This window comes from Muntiacus reevesi, chromosome 1, assembly GCF_963930625.1.
Source record: "Muntiacus reevesi chromosome 1, mMunRee1.1, whole genome shotgun sequence".
Classification (NCBI taxonomy): domain Eukaryota; kingdom Metazoa; phylum Chordata; class Mammalia; order Artiodactyla; family Cervidae; genus Muntiacus; species Muntiacus reevesi.
Genome location: NC_089249.1, coordinates 219,912,957 through 219,931,730, shown reverse-complemented (window position 1 = coordinate 219,931,730; position 18,774 = coordinate 219,912,957). Strand labels below are relative to the sequence as shown.

The window sequence follows — 18,774 nt, the reverse complement described above, 5'->3', positions numbered from 1 at the left end:
AGTGATATCTCTGCTTTTTCATACAATGTCTAGGATTCTTATAGTTTTTCTTCCAAGGAGCAAGTGCCTTTTAATTTTACGGCTGCAGTCACCATCTGCAGTAATTCTGGAGCCCCCCAAAATAAAGTCTGTCACTGTTTCACTCTTTCAACATCTATTTGCCATGATGTGTCAGGACTGGATGCCATGATCTTAGTTTTTTGAATATTGAGTTTTAAACCAGTTTTTTCACTCTCCTTTTTCATTTTCATCAAAAGGCTCTTTAGTTCCATTTTGTTTTCTGCCATTAAGGTGGTGTCATTTGCATATCTGAGGTTATAAATATTTCTCTCACCAGTCTTGATTCCAGCTTTAGCTTCATCCAGCCTGGCATTTCTCATGATGTACTCTGCATATAAGTTAAATAGCCAGGGTGATAATATACAGCCATGATGTGCCAATTTTGAATAGTTCATTGTTCCATGTTCAGTTTTAACTGTTTCTTCTTGACCTGCATTCAGGTTTCTTAGGAGACATGTAAGGTGGTCAGGTATTCCCATCTCAATAAGAATTTCCCAGAGTGTGTTGTGATCCACACAGTCAGAGGCTTTAGCATAGTCAATGAAGCAGAAGTAGATGTTTTTCTGGAATTATCTTTCTTTTTATATGATCCAACAGATGTTTGTAATTTGATCTCTGGTTCCTCTACCTTTTCTCAATTCAGCTTGTACATTTGGAAATTCTTGGTTCATATACTGTTGAAGCCTAGCTTGAAGGATTTTGAGTATTACCTTGCTAGCATGTGACATAAGTGTAATTGTGTGGTAGTTTGAACATTCTTCACATCAGGTTCCAGACATGAGTTTGAGCAAGGTCTGGGAGCTGGTGATGGACAGGGAAGCTTGGTGTGCTGCAGTCCATGGAGTTGCAAAGAATCTGACACGACTGAATGACTGAATTGAACTGAGCTTGAACATTCTTTGGCCTTGTCCTTTATTGGGACTGGAAGCTTTTCCAGTCCTGAGGCCACTGCTGAGTCTTTCAAATTTGCTGGCATTTTGAGTGTAGCACTTTCACAACTTCATCTTTTTGGATTTGAAATAGTTCAGCTGACATTCCATTACCTCCATTAGCTTTGTTCATAGTGATGCTTCCTAAAGCCCACTTCACTTCACACTCCTTGATGTCTGACTTTAGGTGAGTGATCATACCATCATGGTTATATGAATCATTAAGACCTGTTTTGTATAGTTCTTCTGTGTATTCTTGCTACCTCTTCTTAATATCTTCCACTTCTGTTAGGTCCATATCTTTTCTGTTCTTTATTCTGTCCATCTTTGCATGAAATGTTCCCTTGGTATCTTAATTTTCTTGAAGAGATCTCTAGTCTTTCCCATTCTATTGTTTTCCTCTATTTCTTTGCATTGTTCACCTAAAAATCCTTTTTATCTCTCCTTGTTATTGTTTGGAACTCTGCATTCAAATGGTTATATTTTTCATTTTCTCCTTTGACTTTTGCTTCTCTTCTTTTCTCAACTATTTGTAAGGCTTCCTCAGAAAATCATTTTGCTTTTTTGCATTTCTTGGGGATTGTTTTGATCACTGCATACTGTATGATGTTATAAACCTCCGTCCATGGTTCTTCAGGCACTCTGTCTATCAGATGTAATCCTTTGACTCTATTTGTCAGTTTCACTGTATAATCATAGGGGATTTGATTTAGGTCATATCTAAATGACCTAGTTTTTTTCCCTGGCTTCTTCAATTTAAGTCTGAATTTGACAATAAGGACTTGATGATCTGAGCCACAGACAGTTCTCAGTCCTATTTTGGCTGACTGTATAGAGCTTCTCCATCTTTGGCGGCAAAGAATGTAATCAGTCTGATTTTGGTTTTGACCATCTGACAATGTCCATGCATAGAGTCATCTCCTGAGTAGGTGGAAGAATGTTTGCTAGGTTTGCTATGACCAGAGCAAAACTCTATTATCCTTTGCTCTACTTCATCTTGTATTCCAAGGCAAAACTTGTCTGTCACTCCAGGTATCTCTTGACTTTCTACTTTTGCATTCCAGTCCCCTATGATGAAAAGGGTGTGTGTATATAGTAGTTAGTTTTAGAAAGTCTTGTAGGTCTTCATAAAACTGATCAACTTCAGCTTCTTTATCACTAGTATTTGGGGCATAGACTTTGATTACTGTGACATTGAATGTCTGTCTTGGAAATGGACTGAAATCATTCTGTCATTTTTGAGACTGCACCCAAGTACTGTATTTCAGATTCTTCTGTTGACTATGAGGGCTACTCCATTACTTCTAAGGGTTTCTCACCCACTCTAGTAGATATAAGGGCCAGCTGAATTAAATTCACCCATTCTTGTCCATTTTAGCTCACTGATTTCTAAAGTGTTGATGTTCACTCTTGCAATCTCCTGGCTGACTATTTCCAGTTTACTTTGATTCATGGTCCTAAGAGTCCAAATTTCTATCAATATTGTTCTTTACAGCATCAGACTTTATTTTCACCACCAGACACATCCACAATTGGGTTGTTTCCCCTTTTGCTCAGCCTCTTCATTCCTTCTAAAGATATTTCTCCACTCTTCTACAGTAGCCTATTGGACTCCTACTGACTTGGGGGCTCATCTTTCAGTGTCACATCTTTTTGCCTTTCATACTGTTCATGGGGTTCCCAAGGCAAGAATGCTGAAGTGGTGTGTTATTCTCTTCTCCAGTGGATCCATAATGAGCAACAGGTTATATTCTGACAGAGGAGATTTCCAGCTTTCCCCACCATTCTTTGTCTGTTAGCTGGAAACAGATCACTCAAAATGTGTGGTTTCCTATCAATCTTGAGGTTCTTTTGTTTGCCTATGGACCCCCACTGTTTACAATACAAGTGATTTCCTACCATTTGGCCCTGCCTCCATTTCTCTGCTCATTCCTAGACACCTGCCTGCTGTAACAAATGGAAGCAAAAAAAAAAAAAAAAAAAAAGACAGAAGGACTGAAGATATTTCTTGAAAGATGATTTATGAATGGCCAGTCAGCACATAGAAGATGATCAATTTGATCATTCTTTGGGGTAAATTCAGTTAAACAATGATATAGAGGAACACACAAAAATTTTAAATATTAGCAATATCAAGTACTAGCATTTTTAGAACACAATGCTGCTGTGTGTGTGCTCAAGTCGTGTCTGGCTCTTTGCAACCACATGGACTGCAGGCCTTCAGGCTCCTCAGTCCATGGAATTTTCCTGGCCAGAATACTGGAGTCAATTGCCGATTCTTACTCCATGGTATCTTCCCTGCCCAGGGATTGAACCTGAGTCTCTTGCATCACCAGCCTTGGCAAATGGATTCTTTACCATTACACTACCTGGGAAACCTGATATGTCTCATACTAATTTAATTTTTAGACCAGCCAAAAGTACCCTAGAAGGCAGAGAAAAATGTTGATGTAGTTTAGTCACTATGTAATTTTCAACTCTTTTGCAACTTCAAGGAATTTAGACCACCAGGCCCCCCTGTTCATGGAATTTCCTAGGATCTTCTGAATTGGCAGACAAATTTCTTACCACTGAGCCACCAAGAAAACCCAGAGAAAAATATATTCCTCTCAAATAGTAGCTAAACTTATCAGATTAGATTTCACCAAGGGAGTGTTGATAGAGATGAAAGTTGAAGATTGTCCTGAGATGTTGCAAACAATTATGTGGAGATAATCCATTAAGAAGATTGCAAAGGAGAATGTAGGAAGAAGTGGGATAATGGGAGATGACTGACCCAAAGGACAAAGAAAGATTTCAAGAAGAGCATCATCAAAAGCTTGAAATCTTGCTTAAGTGGCTGGTAAGGAAAGACTCAAATTGATTATTTACCTAACAATATATAGGCTATCAGTTACCATGTCATGGGGAGATTTGGTAAAATTAATTTACAGGTGAATTTGATTTTCCCCTACTTATATAGTGTCTGGATTGTACATAAAACTTTTTTTTTAGACGGGGGAAGATTAACATAGGCAATTTTGTCTGCCACTTTCTAATTTGCACTCTCTAGTTCTGCTTTACTGACTACGTCAAAGCCTTCAACTGTGCGGATCACAATAAACTGTGGAAAATTCTGAAAGAGATGGGAATACCAGACCACCTGACCTGACTTTTCAGAAGCCTGTATGCAGGTCAGGAAGAAACAGTTAGAACTGGATATGGAACAACAGACTGGTTCCAAATAGGAAAACGAGTACGTCAAGGCTGTATATTGTCACCCTGCTTATTTAACTTCTATGCAGAGCACATCATAAGAAATGCTGGGTTGGAAGAAGCACAAGCTGGAATCAAGATTGCTGGGAGAAATATCAATAACCCCAGATATGCAGATGACACCACCCTTATGGCAGAGAGTGAAGAGGAACTAAAAAGCCTCTTGATGAAAGTGAAAGAGGAGAGTGAAAAAGTTGGCTTAAAGCTCAACATTCAGAAAACTAAGATCATGGCATCTGGTCCCATCACCTCATGGGAAATAGACGGGGAGACAGTGGAAACAGTATCAGACTTTATTTTTTTGGGCTCCAAAATCACTGCGGATGGTGACTGCAGCCATGAAATTAAAAGACGCTTACTCCTTGGAAGGAACGTTATGACCAACATAGATAGCATATTAGAAAGCAAAGACATTACTTTGCCAACAAAGGTCCGTCTGGTCAAGGCTATCGTTTTTTCCAGTGGTCATGTATGGATGTGAACGTTGGACTGTGAAGAAAGCTGAGCACTGAAAAATTGATGCTTTTGAGCTGTGGTATTGGAGAAGACTCTTGAGAGTCCCTTGGACTGCAAGGAGATCCAACCAGTCCATCCTAAAGGAGATCAGTCCTGAATATTCATTGGAAGGACTGATGCTGAAGCTGAAACTCCAATACTTTGGCCACCTCATGTGAAGAGTTGACTCATTGGAAAAGACCCTGATGCTGGGAGGGACTGGGGGTCAGGAGGAGAAGGAGACGACAGAGGATGAGATGGCTGGATGGCATCACTGATTCCGTGGGCATGAATTTGAGTAAACTCCGGGAACTGGTGATGGGCAGGGAGGCCTGGCGTGTTGCGATTCGTGGGGTCGCAAAGAGTCAGACACGACTGAGCGACTGAACTGAACTGAACTGAACTGAACTGATTTGAACAGATTTCAAAATCTAAGAGTTGATTGTTGAAATTTCTGACAATGTTAGAAACTCTGTTGTTTGTAATTATTAACTGTAGATATTTATCAATGTTGTTAAGCATTCTAGTATTCTGGGAGATTTGGATGAAAGTGATGAAATATAAATATGTTTATAAAATGGCTAAGTAAAGGTAAATTATTCTTACTTTTGAATAAAGTTTACCTTTTAATAAATTTACACATAAATTTGCTTTTTGGAAAATTGGCAAATTTTGTCCTAAGAATTCTATTTTTTTGACAATTTGGCTCTTAGTTTTGGTGTAGGCATAGCATCAAGGCAATAAATATAAGCAAAGTATTAATATATCAATAAATACATCTGTTACTACTTAAAATTTGATAACCATGTGCTCTAGAGGGAAAATCATGTGAACCAATTAATGGCTACATCTAAGTGTACCAGTGCAAAATAATTTAATGTTTTGATAGCACAGATTTAGTGGCTCACAGATGCCAGGCATGAGTGTGCAATTCTATTTTCTGTTTTCTGATTTTTCAATATGCTTCTGCAGTCACAGACCTCATTCATTTATTTCACACAAAAATCAGGAGAGGTAAAAAGATTGATAAGTTATATAATGCTTTTTCCAACGTGCCTGAGACTCAGCTGATGCTATTTTTCTACCTGAAAGGAAGAATAAACATATATAATTTTTTTTCATACTGGGTACATTTCTATTTCACAAACAGAGAGATTTTACTAACTAGATGTGGAATATGGATATAGAACCTACAAATTGTAGTCTTTACACCAGTGTGCTTGAAAACATTAAAATATATTGGAGTGGATGTAAAATATCAAATATCTGATGTTGGATAATTCTTTATGCTGTGCACACACACAAAAAGAAATAACTGAAGGATTGTTGAACTCCTCATTATTAATTTTCTTACTTACAAAAAAGTGATAAATATTCTACTTTCCTTAATATTTTAGTTTGTACCTTAAAATAAGAGTATTAATATTTTCAACAGACGTATACAGGACATTCCATCCAAAAGCAAAAAAATGCACATTCTTCTCAAGTGTGCATGAAAATATCGAAGATAAATTATCTATTAGTCAACAAAACAAGTTTTAATAAATTAAAGATTTAAATTGTATCAAACATCTTTTTGGACTGCAATCATATAAAATTAGAAATCAATAGAAAAAAGACAATTGGAGGTTTTAAAAATATGTGAATATGAAACAATAGAAAGGTCTTTTCTGGTGGCTAAGACAGGAAAGACTCTTCCTGCACTGTAAGAGACCTGTGTTTAATCCCAGATTGAGAAGATCCCCTGGAGGAAGGCATGGCAATCCACTCCAGTATTCTTGCCTGGAGAATCCCTATGGACAGAGGAGCCTGGCTAGCTACAGTCCATGGGGTTGCAAAAAGTCGGACACCACTAAGCAACTTAGCACACAGAAACAATAGATGACAACACAAAATCAGTTTAAAAGGAATAAGAAATCAATTAAAATACATTGAAAAAAATAAAATTAGAAACATAGCATATCAAAATTCATGGAACTCAGCAAAAGTAGTTTTAAAAGAGAACTTCACAGAGATAAATGCCTTCCTCAAAAAATAAGACTCAAATAAACAACCTAACTTTACACCTAAAAAAAGCTAAAAGATGAGAGAAAAAAAATGAAGCTCAAAGTTAGTAGAAGGGAGGAAATCACAAAGATTAGAGCAAAAATAAATGAAATAGAGACTGAAAAGGCCATAGAAAAGATCAATAAAGCTAACAATCAGTTCTTGGAAAAGATAAACAGAATTGGTCAGTCTTTAATTAGACTCAGCAAGGAAAAAGTATAGAAGCCTTAAGTAAACAAAATCAGAAATGTAAAGAAAATATTATAAATGATACCCTGGAAACAAAGGGTCATAAAAGATCATTATGAACAAATATGTAACAGCAAATTTGACAAGGTAGAAGAAATGAATAAATGTCTAGAAATAATTGCTTACCAAAATTGAATCATAAAGAAGTAAAAAATCTGAACAGGTTGACTAGTAGTAAGGACATTAAATCAGTAAACAACAACCTCTCCATAAATAGAAGTTCCAGCTCTGATAGTTTCATTGGTGAATTCTACCAAATATTCAAGAACAAATCATAATTCTTCTCAAGCTATTTAAAATATAAATGACAGATGAAGAGGCAAAACCTCTTTTATATACATTATAAAGGGCTAGAATTGCACTGTTAACCAACACCATATTAAGAATGCTATGAGAAAAAAATGAAAAAAAAATAGGCTATTATCCCTGACTAACAAAACTCAAAAATTCTCAAGATATTAGTAAATACTGTATCAAACAATATACTGAAACGATCATGCACTATGAGGAAATAGGACTGTTAAACATTCAAAAATCATGCTCCATGAAAAATAATGGATAAAAATCATATAATCATCTCAGTAACATCAAAACCAGCATTGGAATACATTAAAAGCCCTTTTTTATAATAAAAGCTGTCAGTAAAATGCTTATAGCAAAAATGTATTTCAACATAATAAAAGTCACATATGACAAGCCCACAGCTAACTTCATACACCATGGTGAAAAGTTGAAAACATTTTCTCCAACATCAGGAAAAAGACAAAGTTGCCCACTTTTGTTTAACATAGCCAGGGAAATTAGACAAAAAAGAAATAAAATATATCTAAATTGGAAAGAGAGAAGTAAAACTGTCACTGTTTGCAGATAAAATAACTATGCATCTACAAAAAGCTGGAGATTTCATCAAAACATGAGATTGTGAATAAACAAATGGTGTAAAGTTGCAGGATACAATGATGATATATATTTCATTCTAATACGCTAATAACAAACTATCAAAAGAAGAATTTAAGAAAGGAATTCTTTTGCAATCACATCAAAAGAATAAAATACCTAAGAATAAATTTAACCAAGGAGTTGTAAGATCTGTATAATGAAAAATACATGATACTAATAAAAATAATTAAAGTAGTAAGCAGAAAGATGCTTGGTACTCATGTACTGAAGGAATTAATATGTTAAAATGTCCCTACCATCTAAAATGGTCTATAAATTCAATACATTCAAAATGCATGTCTTCTTTACAGAAACAGAAAAATATTAAAATTTGTATGAAATCACAAAGACCCTAAATTTGTATGAAATCACAAAGACCCTAAATAACTAAAAGACATTCTCTTTAATAAACAGTGTTGGGAAATGTGACAGCCACATGCATGAGAGTAAAAGTAGACCATTACCATACATCACACAAAAGTTAAGTCAAAATTAAAGACAAGCATGAAACCATCAAACTCCTAGAAGAAAATATATGTGATAAGTTCCTTGACAGAAGTCTTAGTGATGACTTTTTGGAGCTGACACCAAAAGCAAAGGTAGCAAAAGCAAAACAAACAAGTGGGACTAGATCAAACTAAGAGACTTCTGCACAGCCTAAAACTCTTCCACAGAAAGAGAAGGCAACCTATTGAATGAAAGAACATGTTTGCAAACTGTATTTCTGATAAGAAGTTAATATTTAAATCTATAAAAACCCATACAACTCAATTTTTAAAAATCCAGTTAAAAACTTGGCAAGTCTGAGTAGATATCTTTCCAAAGAAGGCACACAGATTCCCAAAGGGACATGAGAAAGATGCTTAACATCATGAATCATTACAGAATTGAAAGTCAAAATTATAATGAAATATCACCTTGACTTGTTAAAATAGCTATTGCTAGAAATACAAGAAGCAACATTTTTGGCAAGGATATGAGAAAAAAGAAAAAAGAAAGAAAGAAATTCTTGCCCACGACTGGTGGGAGTGTACACTGGTTTAGCCATTATAAAGATTCTGCTGCTGCTGCTGCTGCTAATCGCTTCAGTCCTCTCTGACTCTGTGCGACCCCATAGACAGCAGCCCACCAGGCTCCACCGTCCTTGGGATTCTCCAGGCAAGAACACTGGAGTGGGTTGCCATTTCCTTCTCCAATGCATGAAAGTGAAAAGTGAAAGTGAAGTCGCTCTGTCGTGTCCGACTCTCTGCGACTCCATGGATTGCAGCCTACCAGGCTCCTCCATCCATGGGATTTTCCAGGCAAGAATGCTGGAGTGGGTTGCCATTGTCTTCTCCATTATAAAGGTTACTAAAGTGTAAAAATAGAATTATCACTTGACCCAGCAATTCTACTTCTGGGTACTTATTTGAAGAAAATGTAAACACTCAAAAAGATATATGTGCTCCTATGTTCACTGCAGCACTATTTACAGTAGCCAAGATACAGAAATAAAGTAAATAATTATCAGTGGATGAATGGATGAAGAGATTGTGATATTTGCAACAACTGAAATGGAGCTCAAGAGCATTATGCTAAATAATAAGTCAGCCAGAGAAAGAGAAATTCAGATGATCTCTCTTCTATGTGAAATCTGTTAAAAAAAATACAACAACAAAATAAACTGATAGAGAGAATAGATTCATAGTTAACAGAGGCAGGAGTGGAAGAGAAAGATATCTGTGAAATAATCAGAAACTAAAAAGGAAAATAAAATAAAAATGTTGTAGGAAGGGGGACCCCTTCCAGGGCCTGAAACTGGGCTCTTGTCTAACACTCGGAAAAGAATTGTCTGAGGAGATACATGTGCTGATAAAGTAAGAGATTTTATTGGGAAAGGGCGCCCAGGCAGAGAGCAGTAGGTAAGGCAACCCAGGAGAACTGCTCTGCCGCGTGGCTCACAGTCGGGTTTTATGGTGATGGGGTTAGTTTCCAGGTGTTCTTCTGCCAATCATTCTAATTCAGAGGCTTTCCTGGTGGCGCACGCATCGCTCAGCCAAGATGGATGCTAGCGAGAGTGAGAGGGATTCTCGGAAGTGAACCGATGCGCGGTGTCTCTTTTCTAACTTTCCCGAACTCTTCCGGCTGGTGGTGGCTTATTACTTCCGTGTTCCTTATCAGGATCTCCTGTCATAAAACAACTCATGCAAATGGTTACGATGGTGCCTGGCCAGGGTGGGCGGTTTCAATCAGTGTGCTTCCCCTAACAAAAACATATGAAGATTTCCTAACAAATCAATGCGAGAAGACAGATACTCTCACTTCCACAAAGTGAAAAATAATGGCAAACTTTTGAGTTTACATGACATCCAATGTCTAATAATATATAAAACTGTGGAATAGATTACTGAAATTCTAAAAGAATAATTAAGACTAAAATGAGGGGAACTCTGTAAGAGACACAGGTTTGATCCCTGATTGGAGATCTAGGATCCTACAGGCTGCAGGGCAATTAATCCCATGTATCTCAGGCTTGTCTAATTCAATAAAATTATGAGCCATGCTGTGTAGGGCCACCTGAGGCAGATGGGTCATGGTGGAGAGTTCCAACAAAATGTGTTCCTTTGGAAGAGGGACTAGCAAAACAATTTAGCATTTTTGCCTTGAGAATCCCATGAACTATATGAAAAGACAAAAAGATATGACACTAAAAGATGAATTCCCCAGGTCAGTAGGTGCCCAATAAGCTACTGGAGAAGAGCAGAGATATAGCTCCAGAAGAAATGAAAAGGCTAAGCCAAAGCGGGAAGAGCATCCAGTTATGGATGTGACTGGTGGCAAAAGTAAAGTCCAATGCAGCAAGAATAATATTGAACAGGGGCTTGGAATGTTATATCCATAAATCAAGATAAATTGGAAGTGGCCAAACAGGAGATGACAAGAGTGAGCATCAACATTTTAGGAATCAGTGAATTAAAATTGACTGGAACGTGTGAATTTAATTCAGATGACCATTTTATCTCTTACTGGGGGCAAGAATCTCTTAGAAGAAATGGAATAGCCCTCATAGTCAACAAGAGTCTGAAATGCAGTACTTGGGTGCAATCTCAAAAATGACAGAAAGATCTCAGTGTGTTTCCAAGACAAACCATTCAATATCACAGTAATCCAAGTCTATGCCCAAACCAGTGACGCTGAAGAAACTGAAGTTGAATGGTTCTGTGAAAACCTATAAGACCTTCTATAACTAAAACCAAAAAAAAAAAAGTGTCCTATTCACCAAAGGGGACTGGAATGCAAACGTATGAAGTCAAGAGATACCTAAGTAACAGGCAAGAATGACCTTGGAGTACAAAACGAAGAAGGGAAGGCTAACAGTTTTGCCAACAGACCACACTAGTCATAGCAAACACCCTCTTCCAACAACACGAGATAACTCTAAACATAAACATCACCAGATGGTCAATAAAAGAATCAAATTGATTATATTTTTGCAGCCAAAGTTGGAGAAGCTCTATACCGCCAGCAAAAACAAGACCAGGAACTGACGGTGGCTCAGATCATGAACTCCTTATTGCAAAACTGAATAAATTAGGGTAAACCACTAGTCCATTCATGTATGACCTAAATCAAATCCCTTAAAATGATACAGTGGATGGGACAAATAGATTCAAGGGATTATCTGATAGATAGAGTGCCTTAAGAACTATGGATGGAGGTTCATAGCATTATACAGGAAGAAGTAATCAAAACCATTCTCAAGAAAAAGAAATGCAAAAAGGCAAAATGGTTGTCTGAGGAGGCCAATTCCTGAGAAAAAAGGAGAAGCTAAAGGCAAAGGAGTAAAGGAAAGATATACCCATCTGAATGCAGAGTTCCAAAGAATAGCAAGGAGGGACAAGAAAGCCGTCTGCAGTGAACAATGGAAAGAAATGGAGGAAAACGATAGAATGGGAAAGACTAGAGATCTCTTCAAGAAAATTAGAGATACCAAGGGAACATTTCATGCAAATATGGACACAATGAAGGACAGAAGTGGTATAGACTTAACAGAAGAAGAAGATATTAAGAAGAGGTGGCAAGAATACACAGAAAACTATACAAAAAAGATCTTAATGACTGGATAACCATGATGGTGTGATCACTCATGAGAGCCAGACATCCTGCAGTGTGAAGTCAAATGGCTCTTAGGAAGCATCACCAAAAACAAAGCTAGTGGAGGTGATGGAATTTCAGCTGAGCTATTTCAAATCCTAAAAGATGATGATGTTAAAGTACTGCAGTCAAAAATGCCAGTAAATTTGAAAGACTCAACAGTGGCTATAGGGCTGGAGAAGATCAGTTTTCATTCCTAAACCAAAGAAGGACAATGCCAAAGAATGTTAAAACTACCACCCAATTGCATTAATTTCACATGCTAGCAAGGTCATGCTCAAAATCCTCCAAGCTAAGCTTCAACAGCATGTAAATCAAGAAATTGCAGATGTACAAGCTGGATTTAGAAAAGACAGAAGAACCAGAGATCAAATTGTCAACATCTATGGATCATAGAAAAACAAGAGAATTTCAGTAAAACACTTGCTTCATTGACTATGATAAATCTTTTGACTGTGTGGGTCACAACAAACTGTGGAAACTTCTTAAAGATATGGGAATACCAGACTACCTTACCAGTCTCCTGAGAAGCCTGTATGCAAGTCAAGAAGCAGCAGTTAGAATCAAACATGGAACAACAGACTGGTTCAAAATTGTGAAAGGTGTGTGTCAATGCTGCATAGTGTCACCTTGTATTTAACTTATATACAGGATACATTGTGAGAAATGCCAGGCTGGTTGAATCACAAGCTGGAATTAAGCTTGTCAGGAGAAATGTCAGTAACCTCAGATATGCATATGACACCACGCTGATGGCAGAAAGTGAAGAAGAACTAAGAGCCTCTTGATGAAGGTAAAAAAGGAGAGTGAAAAAAGCTTACTTAAAATTCAACATTCAAAAAACTAAGATCATGGCATCTGGTCCCATCACTTCATGGCATATAGATGGAGAAACAATGGAAACAGTGACAGACAATAAAGCGGCAGGCTTTATTTTCTTGAGCTCCAAAATCACTGCAGATGATGACTGCAGCTATGAAATTAAAAGATGCTTGCTCTTTGGAAGAAAAGCTATGACAAACCTAGACAGAGTATTAAATAACATGGACTTTGCTGACAAAGGTGCATCTAGTCAAAGCTATTGTTTTTCCAGTAGTCATGTATGGATGTGAGAGTTGAACCATAACAGTGGCTTATCACTGAAGAACTGACACTTTCAAACTGTGGTGTTGGAGAAGACTCTTAAGAATCTCTTGGATTGCAAGGAGACCAACTCAGTCAATCCTAAAGGAAATCAATCCTGAATATCACTGCACAGACTGATGCTGAAGCTGAAGCTCCAATATTTTGGCCGCCTGATGCAAAGAGCCGACTCATTTGAAAAAGACCCTGATTCTGGGAAAGATTGAAGGCTGGAGGAGAAGGGGATGACAGAGGATGAGATGGTTAGATGGCATCACTGTCTCAATGGACATGAGTTTAAGCAAGCTCCCAGATAGAGGGAAGGACAGTGAAGCCTGGCATTCTGCAGCCCATGGGGTCAGAAAGAGTTAGACGGGACTGAGACTAAACAACAACAACAGCCACAGCTAGAGAACCTGCTCATTACAATGAAATGAGGCCAGGGTCAAATAATAAATGCTAAAAAACTACAATGGGGAACTACGTATTTCAGTGGCTAAAATTAAAAGGACTTACAATGATGTAGAACAACTAGCATTCTCAGTTTGTAAGGGAGTTTAGCCAATAGAATGTAAGTTGGCATAAAAATCTTAGATAAATGTAACATTATCAAGTACTGATCAATATTATTATAACTAATGAACTAATAATTCTGCTGCTGTCTAAACAGAAATGAAAGCTGAGTTTATTAATTGGTAATACAGAAATGTCTGCAGCAGTCAATTTACAATAGTCCAAAACTGGAAACAATTCAAGTATCCACAAGAGGTGAATTAATAAGTGCTATAATATTACATGATAAATAAAACATAATATTTAACAGGAATATAAAACTATAAATAAATGTTCATAGTACTGAGAAAACAAAATACGGCGTAACTAACACTGATATTTTAAAAAAGGATTTCTGGAGTTATTGACTCTAAGACAGCACAAGGAAGACTTCTAGGGTACTAGAAATATTCTAAACCTTAATATTTATTGGGGTTACACTGGCATAAACATATGTAAAATTCATCAAAATTTACTTGTGAATCTGTGTTTAATAACATTAATTAAAATCTATATCAACTGTAAATAAATGACTTAATGATGATGTATTCAAGTTTACTCCCCAATTAAAATTATCTTGTTATTCATACTCTTGATATATTGCCTCTATATGGTACTACTTTATTTCTAGACATATATGAAAAATATACCAGTGAAACTTTTGGAATTTTTTGTGCAAATTTTATTAAAAAATTAAGAGTAGAAAATTCCCAAAGTAATCAAAACAATAAAGAGATGTACGTTGTATAACTTTGAAAACTATTTTGAAATTATTTTTAACTCTTGATTTCCTATTTAACTTCATTTTGTTCAGATCTGTTATTCAGTCACTCTGTCGTTTCTGACTCTTTACAACTCCATGGCCTGCAGTATGCCTGCAGTCTTCCTTGCCCTTCACCATCTCCGGGAGCTTGCTCAAATTCATGTCCATTGAATCAGTGATGCCATCTAGCCATCTCATCCTCTGTCATCCTCTTTTCCTCCTGCCTTCAATCTTTCTCAGTGTCAGGGTCTTTTCCACTGAGTCGGCTCTTCGCATCAGGTGGCTAAAGTATTGGAGTTTCAGCTTCAACATCAGGACTTCCAGTAAATATTCAGGACTGATTCCCTTGAGGATTGGCTGTTTTCATCTCCTTGCAATCCGAGAGACTCTCGAGTCTTCTCCAGCACCACAATTCAAAAGCATCAATTCATCGGTGCTCAGCCTTCATTATGGTCCAACTCTCAAATCCATACATGACTACTTTAAAAACCATAGCTTTGACTAGATGGACCTTTGTTGGCAAAATAATGTCTCTGCTTTTTAATAAGCTGTCTAGGTGGGTCATAGCTTTTCTTCCAAGGAGCAAGGGTCTTTTAATTTCATGACTTCAGTCACCATCTGCAGTGATTTTGGAGCCTAAAAAAATAAAGTCTCTCACTGTTTCCATTGTTTCCTCATCTATTTGCCATTAAGTGATGGGACCAGATGCCATGATCTTAGTTTTCTGAATGTTGAATTTTAAGCCACTTTTTCACTCTCCTCTTTTGCTTACATCAAGAGGCTCTTTAGTTCTTCTTCGCTTTCTGCCATAAGAGTGGTGTCATCTGTGATTGCATAGGCCAACTTATGCAGTTTCTGATGGGTGTTTGATTTTGATGACCAAATGTTCTGTTGTATCTGCCTAGATTGTGTCTTTAACAGATAAATAGTCCTCTTTCCCAACCCTTAAGGAGTGACCTGTATTTCGCATAAGAAATAGCCCTAGTGATCTACACATTTGCAGAGATCAAGTGTCTGAGATAACTTTTAAAAAAGAAATAGCTAATTCTTACTCATATTTGAAAACTCATTATCATCAGGTGACTCATTAAGACTGAGCATATTTATGCATCTCAGGTCATATCCATGGACCCATGTCCATCATAAATCAATATACCCTTTAAACATTATGGACAGAATCAGTTTCAAAAATAAGATTTTATTTGTGGTTTGCATTAAAACATATTACTCACTGCAGTTACAATTAGATCCTGGGGAAAGGAATGGATTACTTAAATGAAAAGTTGCATGAATTGAAAAGACTGCCTTCGAACACTAAATAATACAGTCTGCAGAGAAATAAAAAACAATATTGTGACAATTTAACACATGTTTCGATTATTCACTTTCTCCTGTGCCATGGGCTTTCATTTTAAATTATAGCTAAATAGCAGTTTTCTTATCTTTCTTTGATCTTTATATTTAGTTATTAGAAACACACAGATCAAGGACATAGAAAACATAATATTAAGAATAAATTACTGGAAAGAAGTAAAATATCAACCCCATTTTAACATTTTTCACTGTTTATTATTGGCGATAATATTTAATTTTCTAACTTTCTGTTTATTTAGAAAATGGAAGTCAAAATACTTATATCACATGGTTGTCATAGGATGCAAAATAATTTCGGGCTTCTGAGGTAAGGTAGTCTGCCTGTCTGTACATGAGATGCAGGAGAGGCGAATTCAATCCTCAGGAAGATCCTCTGGAGAAGGAAAGAGCAACCCACTCCAGAACTCTTGCTGCTTAGCATGAGGTATAATAGCCAATAGTAAAAGCTCAAGAAACATTACATCTTGATATGGGCCAGTATTCTTGCTTATAAAATCTCATGGACAGAGGAGCCTGGCAGGCTGAGGTCTATGGGGTCACAAAGAGTCAGACTGTACTGAGGGACAGCATTACTAAAGAAAAGATAGCTATAATATGGTTAAAATGCTAATAACTTCAAGAATTTGACAATGGGTAATGTTAAAAACTGGGACTAAGTTTGCTGGTATTTGAAGTCTGCACATTTTCCCAGCCACCTTTTCAAGGCTTCTCTGACCTCACTGGTCCTCAAACTGTAGATGAGGGGGTTCAGCACAGGAGTAAAGATAGTATAGAATGCTGACACAACCTTATCATGGTTAGCTGACCTATAGGATTTGGGTCTCATGTAGATAAAAATGGCAGGTCCATAAAAGAGTGCCACCACAGCTAAATGGGAGGAACAGGTGGCAAGAGCCTTCTTGAGGGCTTCTTGAGAACGCATATGGAGAACGGCAGAGAGAATGAGACTATAGGAAGTCAGAATGAGGGAAAAGGGAATTAGGAGCATTAACACACAGCAAACGTACATGACATTTTCAAAGACTGATGTATCAGCACAAGCCAAACGCACCAACATGGGGGCCTCACAGAAGAAATGATCGATCTCATGAGCACTGCAAAATGGGAAGCTCAGTGTAGTGGCCGCTTGCATGAGCCCATCAGCTGCCCCCAGGAACCAAGAGCCCAAAGTCATTTGAAAACATAATCGCCAGTTCAGGAGTACAGGGTATCTCAGTGGGTGGCAAACAGCTACATAACGGTCATAGGACATGGCGGCTAGGAGGAAACTCTCTCCACCACCAAGCGTGAGTGAGACGAAAATCTGCAACCCACAGCCAGCAGGAGAGATGGATTTGTTCCATGTCAAGTAGTCAGCAGCCATTTTGGGCATGATGGAGGAAACCAGCATCATGTCCATGAGAGAGAGTTGGTTCAGTAGGAAGTACATGGGCCTGTGGAGTTGGGGGTCCAGGAGGATCAGGAGAAGCATGAGGGCATTGGCCATCAAGGAAGCAGTGGCTATTGTCAGAACCATCATAAATAGAAAGAGGTGGGATCTTGTGTGCTTAAAGATTCCTAGGAGAATAAAGTCTGAGGTTGTATTTCTCTTCTCCATGATTTCTGCTGGATATGACACTGGAAATGGAAAAAAAAAAAAAAAAAGAAAGAAAGAAAAGGTAAGGGCTTTTTTTATCCAAAAATCTTAGTTCAACTTAATAACTTCTGGGTATGTAGTGGATATGGGTTCCAAGGACCTGATTCAAAGTCTTACTTCCCATTTATAATGAGTCTTCTTGACCTATCATCCACTTCTCGATAGTGGAATGTTAATAAATGTTAATATTTAAAGTAAGGTCAAGCTATATAATTCAGAGAATTATATTAACTAATTATATTTGTTATTATATAATATCCACTAATAATATTAACTAATTGTATTAACTAATTGAGATGATAGATTAAAATAGATCAAAAGCAGAAAACAATATCAAGGATTAAATAATTGTAAATAGTTATTTTGACTATACATTTTGTGTTGTTATTTTATACTCTTATTATGTGTACTGAAACCAAATTAACTTATTGAGGAAATAAACACTCATTTAGAAATTTGTCATTTATATATTTTTAATCACAGGTAATTTTTTTCTAAATTTTGGAAATTGTAACATATTCGAACTAGTTTTTTTTTTTTTTTTTTTTTTTTTTTAATATAACAAGAAATTGTAGTTCCCAGGATCATGAAATGGAACAGATGAGTATAAGTTAAACAAAATTTCTGCATTGAAGGGAGATAATATCCTCAGTAACTGATGAAAATATCCTTTTATTCTTTTTCCCACTGAATCACTATTTCTATTTACATGATTTTAAAATGCAGATATTCTATCTCATTACTCTCTCCTCTGAAATCTTCAATGTCTTCCCACAACACTTATTCTCACAAACTTATTTCTCCAGCTCGCTAAGGCTCAGTGACAAGCCCTAAACACCATTTCACCGCAAAGTATACTATCCCAGAGACTTCAAATCATCAGGTGAATATGACAGGGAAGCATGAAAGATCTTTCATGTTAGTAAATGCTTAGAGAAAATAGCAATAAGTATAATGAGAAGTAACATTACTAAAAGGACAAAGAAGCAATTTTAAAGCAATTTCATTACCATGAAACGTAATTATTAACAAAATAATAGGTAGAGAAAACACTTTATTTTAAAAATACCTAAATTCATATATGTGGCTTGTCTTTAAACATAGTTTTTAATATTCAACAAAAAAGAACCATTTTCTTGTGCTGTGTGTGCTTAGTCACTCAGCCATGTCTAACTCTTTGGGACCCCAAAGACTGTAGCCTGCCAGGCACCTCTGTTCAT

The 18,774-nt window shown here is 36.8% G+C and overlaps 1 protein-coding gene across 1 annotated transcript; it reads right to left on the bottom strand.

Annotated features, from left to right (window-relative positions):
- Positions 1 to 16,570: 16,570 nt before the first annotated feature.
- Positions 16,571 to 17,515, bottom strand: LOC136157858 (olfactory receptor 2T12-like). Its single transcript, XM_065919620.1, has one exon. It carries the CDS (start codon positions 17,513 to 17,515, stop codon positions 16,571 to 16,573), a length of 945 nt encoding a protein of 314 aa, XP_065775692.1.
- Positions 17,516 to 18,774: the final 1,259 nt, after the last annotated feature.